This window comes from Neovison vison, chromosome 2 (genome assembly GCF_020171115.1).
Source record: "Neovison vison isolate M4711 chromosome 2, ASM_NN_V1, whole genome shotgun sequence".
Lineage (NCBI taxonomy): Eukaryota > Metazoa > Chordata > Mammalia > Carnivora > Mustelidae > Neogale > Neogale vison.
In genome coordinates this window covers 208,897,334-208,911,645 of record NC_058092.1, presented here as the reverse complement: position 1 = coordinate 208,911,645, position 14,312 = coordinate 208,897,334, and the positions used below count along the sequence as shown (strand labels likewise).

At 45.2% G+C, this 14,312-nt stretch overlaps 1 protein-coding gene across 2 annotated transcripts in view; it reads left to right on the top strand.

Moving 5' to 3' along the window:
* The first annotated feature begins 1,576 nt into the window (after positions 1-1,576).
* BLNK (B cell linker) overlaps positions 1,577-14,312 on the top strand; it is a 74,435-nt gene continuing 61,699 nt past the window's right edge. For both annotated transcript variants that reach the window (XM_044240223.1, XM_044240222.1), the window contains exon 1: positions 1,577-1,812. In XM_044240223.1, coding sequence (XP_044096158.1) covers positions 1,766-1,812 — 47 coding nt within the window. In that variant the 5' untranslated portion in view covers positions 1,577-1,765. The remainder of the gene's footprint in view (positions 1,813-14,312) is intronic.

Sequence of the window (14,312 nt, the reverse complement as noted above, 5' to 3'; positions counted from 1 at the left end):
AGTGTTTATTATGGTAGGTTGTTCTCCATGTGCTGTGGAAACCGTGTCACGTGGCTTCACTCTTTTTATGAGTCCTTAGCTGACTTGGCATCCTCGATCTCCAGGCTTGCACCAGTCTTCTTGGGAAGCTGGTTATAGCTGCCAAGCAGTCGCGACAACCTGGAACATTATGGCGGTCACACTACGCACCACACATTTTGCTACTGGCAAAATGTCCAGTCTGGAAAAGCAGACTCTCATTTTTATTATGTCAGACTAAATACAGTAAAAAAGAAGAAAGAAGTGACTGTAAAAAGAAAAAGCAGAAGTGTAACTCTTGCCCTTGCTCTTTTTCTCTGGGGAAATAAGAAGTTGCCAGTCCAGGTGCGAAGCAGATTTGTTGGTTGAGAGAAAAGTCAAGTGGCTGACAGTGTGCACTTTACAGTAATTTGGAAGAAACAGGTTGGTTATCATCATCCCATTCAGTGAGGCTCGATTTTCTTGATCCTTGATGACATTGTAACCCTTCCCTTCACCCTTCCCATCTACTAGTTTCTTTCAGTTAAGAACTATGGCGACAGGTGGGTGAAGCTCTAGAACTCCTTCCAGACACACTCCAAGATATCCAGGGTTGAAAACTGAGCTTCTGGTTTGGGGGAAATAAACAACTGGAAGGGGCAAGTGCTTGCATTTTTCTCATGAAAGATTGTCTGCTCCCTCGCTGGCCTGCCAATTCAGTGGCTTGGCCAAGGAGAAGGGCCCCACCCTCTAATAGCTCTGAAGATTCTGTGCCTGAACATCCATCTGGTCCAACTAGAAATTGAGAGGCAGTACCTGAATGTGAATAATCCAGACTGACCTAGAGAAATACAGAACCTCTGTTTGTACCAAGAAGAGGGGAAGAAATTCATTTACCACTTCAACCTCTGCCAGAGCCTCTGCTGCCTCCCCACCCCCACCTTCCCCTTCTCCTCATCCGTCCCCCTACCCCACCTACTTCAGGTCTCTCCTTTTGTCTCTGCCTCCCATTTCCTCCTCTATCTTCAGCCAGGCCTGGGTGTAACAAGAGAGGTGACTTGGAGTCTCTACTGTGTCCTTCCTCACAAAGGTGAGCGGGCCTTTCTTTCTGGCCACAGGGACGTGTGCCCAGACATAAAAGGAACCATCCCTCTCATTTTCCTCCTCCCTGACCTTAAACTGCCTTCTGTTCTCTAAATGACAGTACAGAAATGCCATTTCCGTATCACAGTTCTTTAAGTGGAAACGTTTATCCATGGATTTATGCAAATGAGCAGAAAGTCCCAAAGAGACCTTTTGATGGAATTGATTATTCTGCTTTCCTTTAAGCCCAGGAAGCTACTGGGGACAGAATGACACCTGCTGAAAACAGGACTATATGTGTTTGAGACAACAGGAAGTAGTGACCAGCCAGAAGCCAGCCCTGGTCTGGTTACAAATCTGGTTATAAAAGAAAGCAGCTGCAAAGAAATTTGCATGTCCAATAGGTTTCACTATTAAAGTTTACACAACGTGGAGTAATCAGCCAAGCTGGCTGGCTACCCAGATCACATGATTATGTAGAAACATGAAACTTGACTATGTGCTCGAGCAAGTTTTACTTCTCCCTAGTGTAGGGTGTTTGCCAGCAGCCTGCACTCTCGGAAATCAGACTCAAGTGACTGGGACCCTTAAGATCAAAGGCGTGCCATGCTTCTCCCTAGGAGGGCCAGAGACTGCTGACGTGACCACTGATGGTTATTAGTGGCCCTCATAATTAACAAGAAGAATGGACAAGCTTAATAAAATAACTGTCCCTGCCAGTCAGAAGTTGAGGTAAGATTTTCCCCCATCTAATACTTCTCCTTCTTCTTCTCTCTTTTTTTTTTTTTTTTTTTAATGCTCCTATTGCATCTGAGAAATACTGAAATCCTGGAATACTTTGCTAGTTTTAAGGCAGTGGGTGGCAATTGCTATAAGGAAGTAGATTAGGTTTTTAAAGAAATATGTAGGAACAAGTGGGCTTATTCTAACTGGCTTTTACCATTGAAAGATTAAGGTAGAAAATTCTGGAAAGACAGTTTAAAAAAAAAAAAAAAAGCCAAGGGCTGAGCTTTCAGAGTCTGAATACAACAAACTAGCCTAAGGAAGAGTTTGTCTGATCTGAATCCTTAACCATTTTATTGTGGGTTACTATTGAATGTTTAATTTAAGGAACGTTGTAACCATTTGTGTTCATTATAGTTGAACTATCTCTTATTTATTTTGTGGGTGTACATCACAAATGCTTGGGGACATGAGGTCTGTTCTTCTAGTGTTCTTATGTCAGTATAACAATTATCTATAAAAAGCCACTTAGAAAGAAAAAACCGGAAGTGGCCCAAGGAACAAGAATCAAAAAAAATCCTCTGAGCTATGGAAAAGACTTTGTCCCAAATTTTGATTTTCAAAATCTTTGTGTCTCATTGTAACAGCATCATAATTTATGGAGACTGGAACTTTTAAATGTTCAATGAGTGTTTTATATTCCAACTACCATTTGAACTTCAGTCTTTCATGGGTGATGTGACACGTGTAGCAAGTACATTTTCACAAATAATAAGGAGCCGGAGAATTAGATGTTTTGCGGCAAAACGTAAGAGAAATTAGTCTGGAATTGGCACCAGGACTGCCCTTCACAGTGAGAATATGGGTCTTGTACCTGGTAGGTGTTTGGTAAATGGTGGTTTGAAATGAACTGCTGATCTGGGATGGGAAGGCTCCGTCGGCGAGGTCAGCCATTTCAAGGGCGTCTTGGTGAATGCTGTGGTGTGACCACCGACGGGACGAGCAGGCACCTCAGTCTTTCCCTTGGTCTGGAGTTGTTACACCTCATGGGAGGGGGGCAGGTGGATCAATGAAAGTAATAAGTGACTGAATGAGTATAAGAAAGGAATTGGAGTAGCTGGGAAAGGTTTCATGGAGAAGATGCTTCTAGAGCTAGGTCTGAGAGGAGGGTGAGACAAAAGTCTGTGAGAATTGGAGGAAAAGCAATGAGCTGGGAGGAAGGAAATAGAGAAACTGACACTTGGGGCTGGCCTTGAGTTCAGTTCATTGTTGGGATGATGAAAGTGTTCTTTTCAACAGAGACTATGGAGTAGAACTCCAAAAGGTCCTGCTAACGTAGGATGTGTAGGGTGGGGCTGGCTCACAAAGGACGGTGAGGGCTCTATCCATGGGGGGGGGTTAGAGAATGGTTTACAGGGTTAGAGATGTCATGCCAGCAAGCTTTCTGAAGGGTGAGAGGATGGCCTGACTAGAGGGGCAGGGAGCTGGGGGCAGAGAAACTCTGAAATGCGGGCATTTGGCATTATAGGCCTAGATTTGGGACACACCAGTGAGAAGGGAAAGGAAAGGAGCAGTAGGAAAGACATGCCAAAGCAAATAACAAGGCATGGATATTATGGCTTCTCTCAAATGAGTAAGGGGGTTTTAAAAAATCCTTTCCAAACATTCCATAACCTAGAGCTATAGGAAGCCTTCCCCTTTTAGGAAGTCCAAATGGGAATTTAAATAAAGAAAGGCAATAGAACCTGAATCACTTTATGATCTTCCCCCTACCCCCCACCCCTGACCAACCCCTTGTGGACAAAGTCCAGCTTAATCACAGAGTGGTTAGTAGGCAAGATGCAACTATAGATGATAGGGTAGGAAACCAAAATTATATTGTGGATAATCATACACCACATTCATCTGCTTAGGCAGAAGGAACTTTTTTTTTTCCACTTGGTTACTCAGTTGTCCTTACAGAATTGGCCTGTTTTGGTAAAATGTGCACTGTTGACGTGGAACTTTTCAAAGAAATGAAATTGTAAACACAATGGGCTTGCAGCACCATCTTAAATCTTTTTTGTAATTAGATGGGATGGTGTGGAATAGGTAAATGAAGTCCTTGATCCCTCTGGTTTGCGTCCTCTGTCCTGACCAGTTAACGCCAGTTCAGAAGGAGGTTGCCCAACTGCAGTTATTTGGCACCAGGTGCTAGTAGAAGTGAAGAGCTGTGTTTATATCCTTAGAACCTATCAAAATTTATGAGGATTTGCTTAAATTTTTAGCCACAAAAATAGAGAGATAGTGAGTGTCCATCAAGGATACATCGTGATCCTGGTATAGTAATAATTATTAGCTTAAAAATTGTAGTCATTGATATCATTGTTATTCTTTCTTATTAGTTCTGTAGATATGCAACTGATATCCTAAACATTGATCCTTGAAAAAGTTTATGTTCATTTTAGTTCTTCTTTTTAGTTCTTTTGGTTATGTTACTTATTGATTGTGATACCTGTGGCATTCAGCTTTGCAAGGACTGTAGACATGACGAACACCCCTCCTCCGCCTTATTCTAAGTGGCTAACACAACTGTGGAGCACAGCAGGGCCCTGTCTTGGGCGTGTAGGTCTCACAGATAGGATGCTTGGAGATCTAATTTCACAGGCTCTGGGACATGACTTCTCTTCTCAGGTCTTGGAATCCTCTGTTGGAATTTCCAGTTACTTGATTTTTCAAATTCAGTTCTTCAGAAACAAATTCTCTGAGGTGTCTGGCTGGTTCCAGGGGTAGAGCATATGACTCTTGATCTCAGGAGTGTGAGTTTGAGCCCCATGTTTGGGTGTAGAAATTACTTTAAAAAAAAAAAGAATTCACCTTCTTTTCACCTTTCAGCCCTAGCTCCATCTCTGATATTCCCTGTTTCTGTCAGTGGTATCGTCATCAGCCCTAACCCTGCTTCATCCCTGTCTGCACCTCCATTCACCTACCGCACCCTTTAGTCTTTTCTTTTCTGATGCTTCCATATAGTCTACATATGGCTTTTCTATCACATTATCCTGGATAGGTCCTTATCTCCGCTATGTCCCCCATCTTCAAATGAGGAGTTTGGACCAATTTCCAAAGCCCTATCTATTCTAATCCTGTGTGATCCTTCAGACATGAAGATCATTCTCTGACCCCACTGTTTAGAGATGGGCCACTTTTATCCCAAGACCCCCAGGAAATATTTCCTGATTGAATCATCAGTCTCTGGAAGCTGTCCATTCCTAAACAGTGGGGCCAGAGAATACAACTAGACAGCAGCCAATGAAGTCACCTAGGAGGTTGCTGTGATATATTTAGAAGGACAATGCAGTTGGAGTCCCAAAGGGTCGAATTTCTATGGCCAGTTAGTAGCTTTGGGTCTGGAGGAAGTCACTCAGCTTCTAAGCTTCAGTTTCCTCAACTGTCAAATGAAACTAGAGATGCCTTCCTCGTAGGCTCTTTATGAAGACCAAGTAAGACAACATGGGTTGAAGGGCCCAGAATGAAATTTGCCTCACGGTCAGTATAACAAGTAAATATAAATAGGAAACGCAATAACCGTATCAACCCACACATCATGAGTGACCATTTGGTGTCTCTCTTCTGACTCATGGTAATGGATCCAACCCCCTTTAACTGGAATGGTGAGCAAAGCAGGAAGCTGCCCAGGGGCGCATGGAGCAACTCTTGAATATCTATGTGTCTGGGAGCATATCTCTTCTCATTCTTTGTAAGTTTAGGGCAGAGGCCAGTGCTGATGTGGGAGGGTGAAAAGAAGGCACAGGATCTAATGGTAGAAATAAGACAGACTTTCCAGGAAGTACTTCTCTTCACACTGCTCCCCTGCCTTATGTCAGCTGAGAATCTGTTCAACTGGGACACCCTGTGTCACTCCAGTGAATGGAATCCTCAAATAAGACCTCTTTCTCCTTGTGGGCAAGCTGACTGGAGTCACATTACTAGAATTTGTTTAGTGTTTGTAGCTTTCAGGATCATTGGCTAAGAAAACTCAAGGCACTTTACCTCACCCATGCTGGGCATGGTTGTGCCAGGAAAACCCTAAGTTAGAGTCCACACATCCAAGGCACTCTCTCTCCTGGATCCAGTGGTTGCCTGCGTGCTATAGCTGAATGACTCCATTCTTTTCATGCAATTGGCCTCCCAGTGGGCTGCGATACACTTAACTAGGTTTTTTGTTTTGTTTTGTTTTTAAGATTTTATTTATTTGACAGAGAGAGAGAGATCACAAGCAGGCAGGGAGGCAGGCAGAGAGAGGAGGAAGGACCCCAGGACCCTGGGATCATGACTTGAGTCGAAGGCAGAGGCTTTAACCCACTGAGCCACCTAGGTGCCCCTTAACTAGGCTTTTAAGAACCGAACCACGATTACGTTGCAGCCAGGCCTCCTACATCAGTGGGTTAGAGGAGTCTCGGCTGGTACCAGACGCTTCAGGGCACACATTTACATATAGTCTCTTGATTTTCCCCCACAGAGGACCAGACTTATCTGTTTGGTGGAGAGTCTACTGTTTGGCTCATTTTCAGAGAGGATATTAGTATTGCCCTCATGCAGTGGCAGCAAAGAATCTAAGCTTGTCAAAGAATATGAATAAGAAAAATTGAATGAGGATGTCTGGGTGGCTCAGTTAGTTAAGCATCTGTCTTCATTTGGCTCAGGTTGTGATCCCAGGGTCCTGGGATCGAGTCCCACATCGGAATCTTTGCTCAGCAGGGAGCCTGCTTCTCCGTCTCTGCCTGCTGCTCCCCCCTAGTTGTGTGCTCTCTCTCTCTGTCAAATCAATAGTCAATAAATAATCTTAAAAAAAAAAAAGAAAAATGGAATGATAGCTTGCTGCAGGGAAACAGAGCTCTCTATGATTATTAGTAACCCCCTAGAAGCAAGCTTCTGCTGCCCTCCCCAAAAGTATGGCTGCATCATTTAGATCAGTGCTTCCCACCAGGGGCACTTTTGCCCTCCGGAGGATAGTAGAATATCACCATTGGGGAGGGGGGTGCTACTGGCACTGAGGAGGTAGACACCAAGGGTGCTGGTGAACATCTTGCATTTACAGAGCAGTGCTCACAGCAAAGAACTACCTGTCCCCAAACCTCTAGTGCTACTATTGAGAAACTGATTCAGACCAAGTAAAATGAATTCTGTCCGGAACTGGAAGCACTTCTTCATTTATACGTTCTTACAAAGACAGTATGTAGTTGATGTTTAAAATATGTAATATGTATCTTTGCAATTGATGGGCCTCTGCTCACTGGGCTGATTTTCCTCTATCCGGGATGGTTTGGGTAAGGTGTTGCCAAGGAGAAGGGCTTGAGGTGTCGGACTTATATTTCACTGAGTTGGGTTTTTGTTTTGTTTTGTTTTGTTTTAAATTAGTGTCAAGCGAAACTAGATTCCATAAACTATGTGAATGACTTGGATATATGTTTTTCTCTCCTTGGTACAGAAATGAGAGCAGGAAAGATCTCCAGACATAAGGACATCTTGGAATAGTCTCTGTTTCTATCTCTGTAACCAGACTGGGAACACCATGAGTGGAAGTCCTTAGAGTTGGGGTAAAAAGCAAATTGAATGATAACATAGCTGTTAGGCTGTCCAGGGGCTTATGGATCTGATCCTATGGCCAAACTCTGGACAGAGGTGATTATGCTATGCTTGTCCTAGAGCAGAATGTGTTGTCCTGAGGTCCATGGGCAGAGCATTATGGGATAAAAGATCGAGGGGTTGAGGGGGAGATGATCTGTATCTGTCCACCCCTTAACGTCTTCTCAGTCCCATGTGAAGATCCTGCCATGGAGTCTGTGTGGCACAGATCAGAATAACTCTGCCATCACCTATGATAGGTTCTGCTGCTGCTGCAGTGCTCATCCTTTCCTGCCTGGTCTCTCCCTGGGGCCACTGGTGCATATTTTGTGTTGTTTGGGTGTTGAAGAGGCAACTTTTCAAAAACAGAGTTTATGCCAGCTCTATTGTAAATTTATCCTATATTCCGCCTCCCACAATTCTTTAAGTTCATGTTGATCTTTTCCAGAGGTAAACAGTTTGCCTAATTCTCTTATGCTATTGAGAACAGTGAGAGGCTATGTATGGGAGAGGTCCAGACTGGCATGGGGCTGCTGTATGTGATAATGTCAGATGCTCAAGGTTCCTGGGTGACCCTAGATCCTGCTTCTGTGCCGAAGGGGCAGCAATGCCTTTGTCCCCTGTAGCCAAGGAAACCATGTGAGTCAGCTTAACTAGACTCTGTCTCTGTAGGCTAGTGTATGCATTGTTTCTCTTGCTTTGTCCTTCCCATCTGCCAGTCCACCCCCTTAAATCTCACTGACTTGGGATCATTCTGCTTCTTTCACGTGATCCTGTGTCTCTCTATTCGCTCAGAGTTGTTAATGTCTAAGCCTCAGGGACAGCTTTAGTATTCTCACTGCACGTACTTCCTGGAGTCCCAGGGCCCCCAGGGTCCAGCACAGGATCAGAGGTTCAGAGGATGGCACATCTGTCGCTCCAGAAGTGGACCCCACCTGCTGATTGGATAGAATTCCAGCCCTCGTGTGAGTCTCGCCTCCAGATCAATGGAGTGGTGAACCCTGAAGTGGGAGACTGACTTGCAGGCTTCTGGGTCCCAGGGCTTCAAAGCTCCCAGCACGCTGCAAGGAGGGGTTTTTGTGCTGCACTCTGATGCTAGAGCACACACGGCCAGCAGTGCAAACCCTCTCTCAGGGAGCCCTACCTCAAATCCATAGTTTCTGGTGTGCATGAGCCTCCCTATTGGCCCAAGTGTTCTTCTCCACGGTTCTACACACATCCACGAGCAGGCTAGTCTACCTTTCCAGCCTGTACCTTGTTCTCCAGCTGAGGGATGGCTGCTCCCACGGAGCTCCTGCAAGTCCCTGCCCCTCTGGGCTGGACCCACATCCTCCTGCCAGTCCTGCCTCACCTTCCCTTTTGAAAGGGTGTATGTGGGCATCTCCACCTGCAGGCTTATTTTCGACTGGATGTTTTTCCAACCCTTCAACAGCACTCTGGTCTAGACCCCCAAGGAGGCCATTTCCCCAGTCCTGCAGGCCTTGGTTTCAGTGCTCTCTGAACTCAAAAGCCAGAAGGGAGCAGTTTAAGGAGTAGGTTGCTTCTCCTTGATGAGCCACACCTCTCTGGTGTGGCCACTTTCCTGAGAAAGGATCGCATCACCCCAGGGGTATCCTTGTCTCCCAGCAAGCTAGCTTTCAGTTTTATGCCCATGGAGCCATAGAGGGGGCGTGCAGCCAAGATCCCTGAGCTCCCGAGAAGGGTGGTCATGCAGCCACACAGGCCCCATGCTCCCGGAGTTCTCCCAGAGAACACTCTGCTTTTGCTGTCCTATAAGTCTTAATAATTTTGGACAAGGGGCCCTGCCTTTTCATGTTACACTGGGCCCTAGAAATAAGGCAGCCAGTGCTGGCCATAGGTTCCCTGAGTCTGCTCTCCCTGCTCTAAGTAAGGACACAGACATCAGTGGGGAAGTTCCTGCCCAGATCACAGAGGTTTCCTGGCAAGGACCTGAGAGGCCTTCTCTTTAGCTCCTTTATTTTGGAGGCAAGAAGGCTAAGGTCCAGAGAGGGGAAGTTCCTATCCAAGCCCACACCAACAGAGCGCACTCTAGAACCGCATTTCCCTGTTTGCCTGGGAGGAGAGGGGAGAGCATCCACCCCCCACCCCCCGATTTATTAACCCTGTGTTACTTACTGGCCAATCAGCTCAGTCTAGCTTAGTGTATATTCTATATTTTCCCTAGTTTTTTTTTTTTTTAAACTAAAAGGCAACTAATTTGCTGGTGAGAAACCCCAGTGAAGCCCTGCAGAGCCATGCCCATCAGGATTTCAGGCTTTGATGTGTTTCCCAGTCCAGACTTGAATTCCATGCTGACCCAGGCACGTCTGGTGTCTAAAGATACGTATTTTTCAAAGAACGCTCCCACAATAGTTTATGTCATCTGAGAGCAAGTTGTAATTATAAAGAGAGGAGTTGGTCTTACACATAGACTGAGCATAGAGGACTAGTGTGGTATAATTGAAGAAGGGCTCAGAAAGGTGTTTTTGCTGTACTGGAAAGATGATCTTTGAAATCCGGCAAGCCTGGGTTAGAATACTTCTCTGTACTTCCTACCTCGTGGTCTTTGAGAAGGTCACTTAATCCCTTTTTTTTTTTTTTAAATATTTTATTTATTTATTTGACAGAGAGAGATCACAAGTAGGCAGAGAGGCAGGCAGAGAGAGAGAGGAGGAAGCAGGCTCCCTGCTGAGCAGAGAGCCCGATGTGGGACTCGATCCCAGGACCCTGAGATCATGACCTGAGCTGAAAGCAGCGGCTTAACCCACTGAGCCACCCAGGCACCCACTTAATCCCTTTTTGCCTCAGCTTTTCCATGTGGAAAATAATATCCTATATTATTAAAACAATATGTAACATAATAGGGGTGTTGAAGCAGGGAATGTATTAGACAGAGGGGAAGAGCTCAGTGGATGCTTCCTTCCCCCAAATTGTGTCATTAGAGAGGCATCCACGTGGGATAAGGCAGTGTGTCTCAGAGTCGTGGTTCAAAATTAAACCTCGCTAAGGGTAATAGTCCAAGGCATCAAGGCAGAGTCTGTCCCCAGCATCCCTGCGGCTGGAGGGCAGATTGCTGGGCTCTTCTCTCCCACACAGAGGTGGCTCGGCCAGCAGTTGCTGGGCCGAGAGAAAGGAGCACTGTTCAGGAAGAAACTGGCGATAAGGAGGGAAAGGTCAGAGGAGGGAGACCATCGCTAAGCCGAGGGAGCTGGGGCTGGAGGTCTGTGGCTAAGAGTCCCCCCTGGAGGGTGCAGACCTGAGCTCAAAGGTGGAAAGAAGTGTCCTCCCCATCCAATTTGTTGTTTTTGTTACTGACTTTTTAACTTCACTAGGTTCAAAGTATAAAAAGCTGAAGGTAGACGAATCATCTCTTAAGCACGTGAGGTGTGCGGAATGTGCACAGTCGATCCCCCACAGGAAGGAGACAGTCATTTTATTCTGGTGCAAATCACTGTGATAGAGTAAAATACAAACAGGAGAAATATACTTTCAAAAAGAAAATGCCAAATGTAATACAAAATCCTTGAAAAACTGGCACCTTGATGTCTGTGTGACTATTTTGCCTTTTATACTGTCTTTACAGCCTTTTCAGGGTCAAAGTTCTTTTTTTTTTTTTTTCTTTGTAATAGAAGGTCTTTTCATTTCCTATCATCTCCATATTAAAAAATGATCACATTTGCAAACTAGTTACAGACGACTGGGCCTAATATACCTGATGAATGCTGAAAACAACCTCTTGGCATGATGAAAACAAGAGCAATTTGGGCAAATACATCCAAATAAAATAGAGGAAAATCTGCTTTGAAACTGCTAATGAGGGGCACCTGGGTGGCTCAGTCTGTTTAGCATCTGCCTTCCGCTCAGGTCATGATCCCAGGGTCCTGGGATTGAGTCCTGCTGAGCAAGGAGCTTGCTTCTCCCTCTGCCTCTCTGCCCACCACTCCCCCTGCTTGTGTGCTCACTCTCTTTCTGACAAATAAGATCTTTAAAAAACAAAAAAAAGCAAAGAAAAGAAAGAAGCTGCTACTGACCATTTTACATGCATGAAGTTTCCTTTTGGCGTGATGCAAACCTTTGGCAACTAGACAGTGATGGTGGTTGTGAGTATTGTGAACTTTCTGAAGGTTGCTGCCTTATACACTTTGAAGTGGCTGAAATGGTGAATTTTACATTAGGTGTATCTTATTGCAATAAGAAAACTGATAATGAAGTTATTTCCCATACCTACCATAAAATATTATATTTTGGGGACCCACAATCATATTTTTGTTTTGGCAAATTAGATACGGTTTCAAAGTGTTTTTAAATGTATTATGAATAAGCATTTCTGGATGGTTTTTAAAAATTGCAATGATTCTTTCCACTTCAATCCCTACACCTGATAGTCCCCAATATCTCTTTTTACTCAGATCTCAGTGAAATGAGCTTAACTGAGTAATTTTTTCAAGGTATGGAAATACTGTTCCTCAAAATCACTCTTTACTCCCTGAAAATATCGTTGCTTTTAGCTATTGAAATGGATGCCCAGAAAAGTGGGTGGCAATATTATATTCTACCATGTAGACATGCATTTTCCCCCCATTAAGGTTGATCTTTAAAGGAACAAGCCCAAATTCTATTTTTTTTTTAATTTTATTTATTTACTCGACAGAGATCACAAGTAGGCTGAGAGGTTGGGGGGGTGGTGCAGGTAGTAGGAAGCAAGCTCCCTCTGAGCAGAGGGTCCGACATGGGGCTAGATCCCAGGACCCTGAGACCATGACCTGAGTCGAAAGCAGAGTCTTTAACCCACTGAGCGACCCAGGTGCCCCACAAGCTCAAATTCTGAAAAACACATTCCTTCTCTAGTATCACGTAGGCTTACCTTTTCAGCATTTTCTGAATTGTGATTAAAATTACGCGTCATATCGTCTTACAAATTTATTGTTTGGGAGTCATCAGTCCCACATGGTAATTTTCATGCTGGTGAAGGAGAGACCATGAACATAGCAAAATTTCCGCGGTGTACACTGTGTTAGAACCAAGAGCATACCAAAGCTGAGCACAATGACAGGATTAAATAACATGACCTCCGGGGACTCTTCCAAACTGATAGTCTGTCATCTGTGGATACAGGAGCCTCCTGGAACTTTTGGGGGTTTTGTAATTTGCTTGTGTATCATTTTGGGAAAGAGATCTCACTTTACCTAACCCCTTCCTCCTCCACGACTGGCTGAGCCCAGGGACCAGCAAGGCTGCCTCGAGGCCCAGAGGAAGGAAAGGGCTGCATCCCTGGAGGCCCCGAAAACCAGGGAGAGGGAAGAGCTGTGACAGATTTTACTGTCACACTAAGTGGAAAATCTTCTAAGAACTTTTAAAAACTAGTTTAGCATCTTTTCTTTGCCATCTCAGCACTCTGAGGATGCCGCATCCCACGCCTAGCTGTCTCTGATAGAAGAGAGAGTGCCAGGATTTTTTTTTTTTTTTAAAGGATTCAGGGTATCAGTAGGATCATCCCTACTCCTGCTTATGCCAAGTCAGCCCAGTTTGTGTCTGCTTATAACCCAGACCAGCAGTTCAGACATGCCAAAGACAACCACAAAATACTTGCAGATCTCAGTAGGAAAAAGAAGGAAAGAAATGGTAGAGTGTTTGGGGAAACTGGAAGTTACTTTCTCTAGTTAATGGGCAGTTAAGAAGTCTGACAGTGAGGTGCTCACAGGCAGGGGCATGCAATACTCCAGTCCAGGGCTTCTAGGTGATCTTTCTGACTAGGGTGCTAAGAAGGGATGCATGGGGACATGGTGTTCAGGTCTCTCTCCATGAGTCCAGCCACTCTGCTTCTAGACATGTCCCAGACCCCAGAGGGCCCCCGACCACATTCCCACCCTCCCCTAACCTGTCTGCACTACTCTCTCCCTTCCTCTTTGTTCTCTGCCCCTCCCTAAAGACAGAAAGGGCCACTATGAGCCTGTGTTGCCCTCTGGCAAAAAGTCAGCTCTTGGGGACCAGCAGCAGGGCAGTAATGGGGCACATGTGTCCCCAGTAAAAACTGCTTCATTGGTAGCAGAATTGGAGATCTTCTCTAGGGACAGAGAGACAGAAGTGCCCAAAGAGGCACGTGCTGAAGCCCGTCACCTGCCCAGGGAAGGCGTCAGGCTGAAATCAGCCAGCACAGGTTATCCAGGGCTGGGTGGGAGCATGGGCCCTGGGGTCAGAAACCCTGGTTTGAATCCCAGCTCTAACTTACTAAGTGTAGGACCTGGGGCAAATTACTTAACTTCTCTGAGCAAATATTTTCTCACCTACAAAAACTGAGATCATCACAGCAATGTGAACATACAATGTGTATGTGAATACACTGGGGATCTAGACACTTAGAGGTAATTAAGATGATACATTTTATTTTTTCATCACAGTAAATAATGAGGATAATAAAAGGACCTAAGTCACAGCATTGTGAGGGTTAACTGAGGTAGTGCATGCAAAGCACCTGGCACATAACACATGCTCACTAAACACTGGCTTCTCCTGCCATTGTGGAGTCTGACTACCTGCCTGGCGTCCTGCGCCGGGACTGTAACCATGGGCGGTGTGCTGTGGCCCAAGAAGGTAGAAGAGTCCCTGCCATGGAAAAGCTGAGCCTTCAGCAGGACCCTCAAGCTGTGTGTGGAAAGGGAAGGAACAGGGTGTGATGGAAAGAACTGGGGGGATCTTTAGCTAATCAATCTTGGGGCAATGGCAACATTTCTCTTAGAACTTAGTTTCCTCCCTTATAACAAGAGGGGATTGACCCAGGATATTCCTAAAGTCTCTTCCACTGCCCAGTATCTGTGACTACCTTAATGACAGGCAAACCTAGGAGTCAGGGTTCCCAAGCTATGTAGTCTGAAACAAGCATCATGATCTCTCTGGGCCTAGGGATC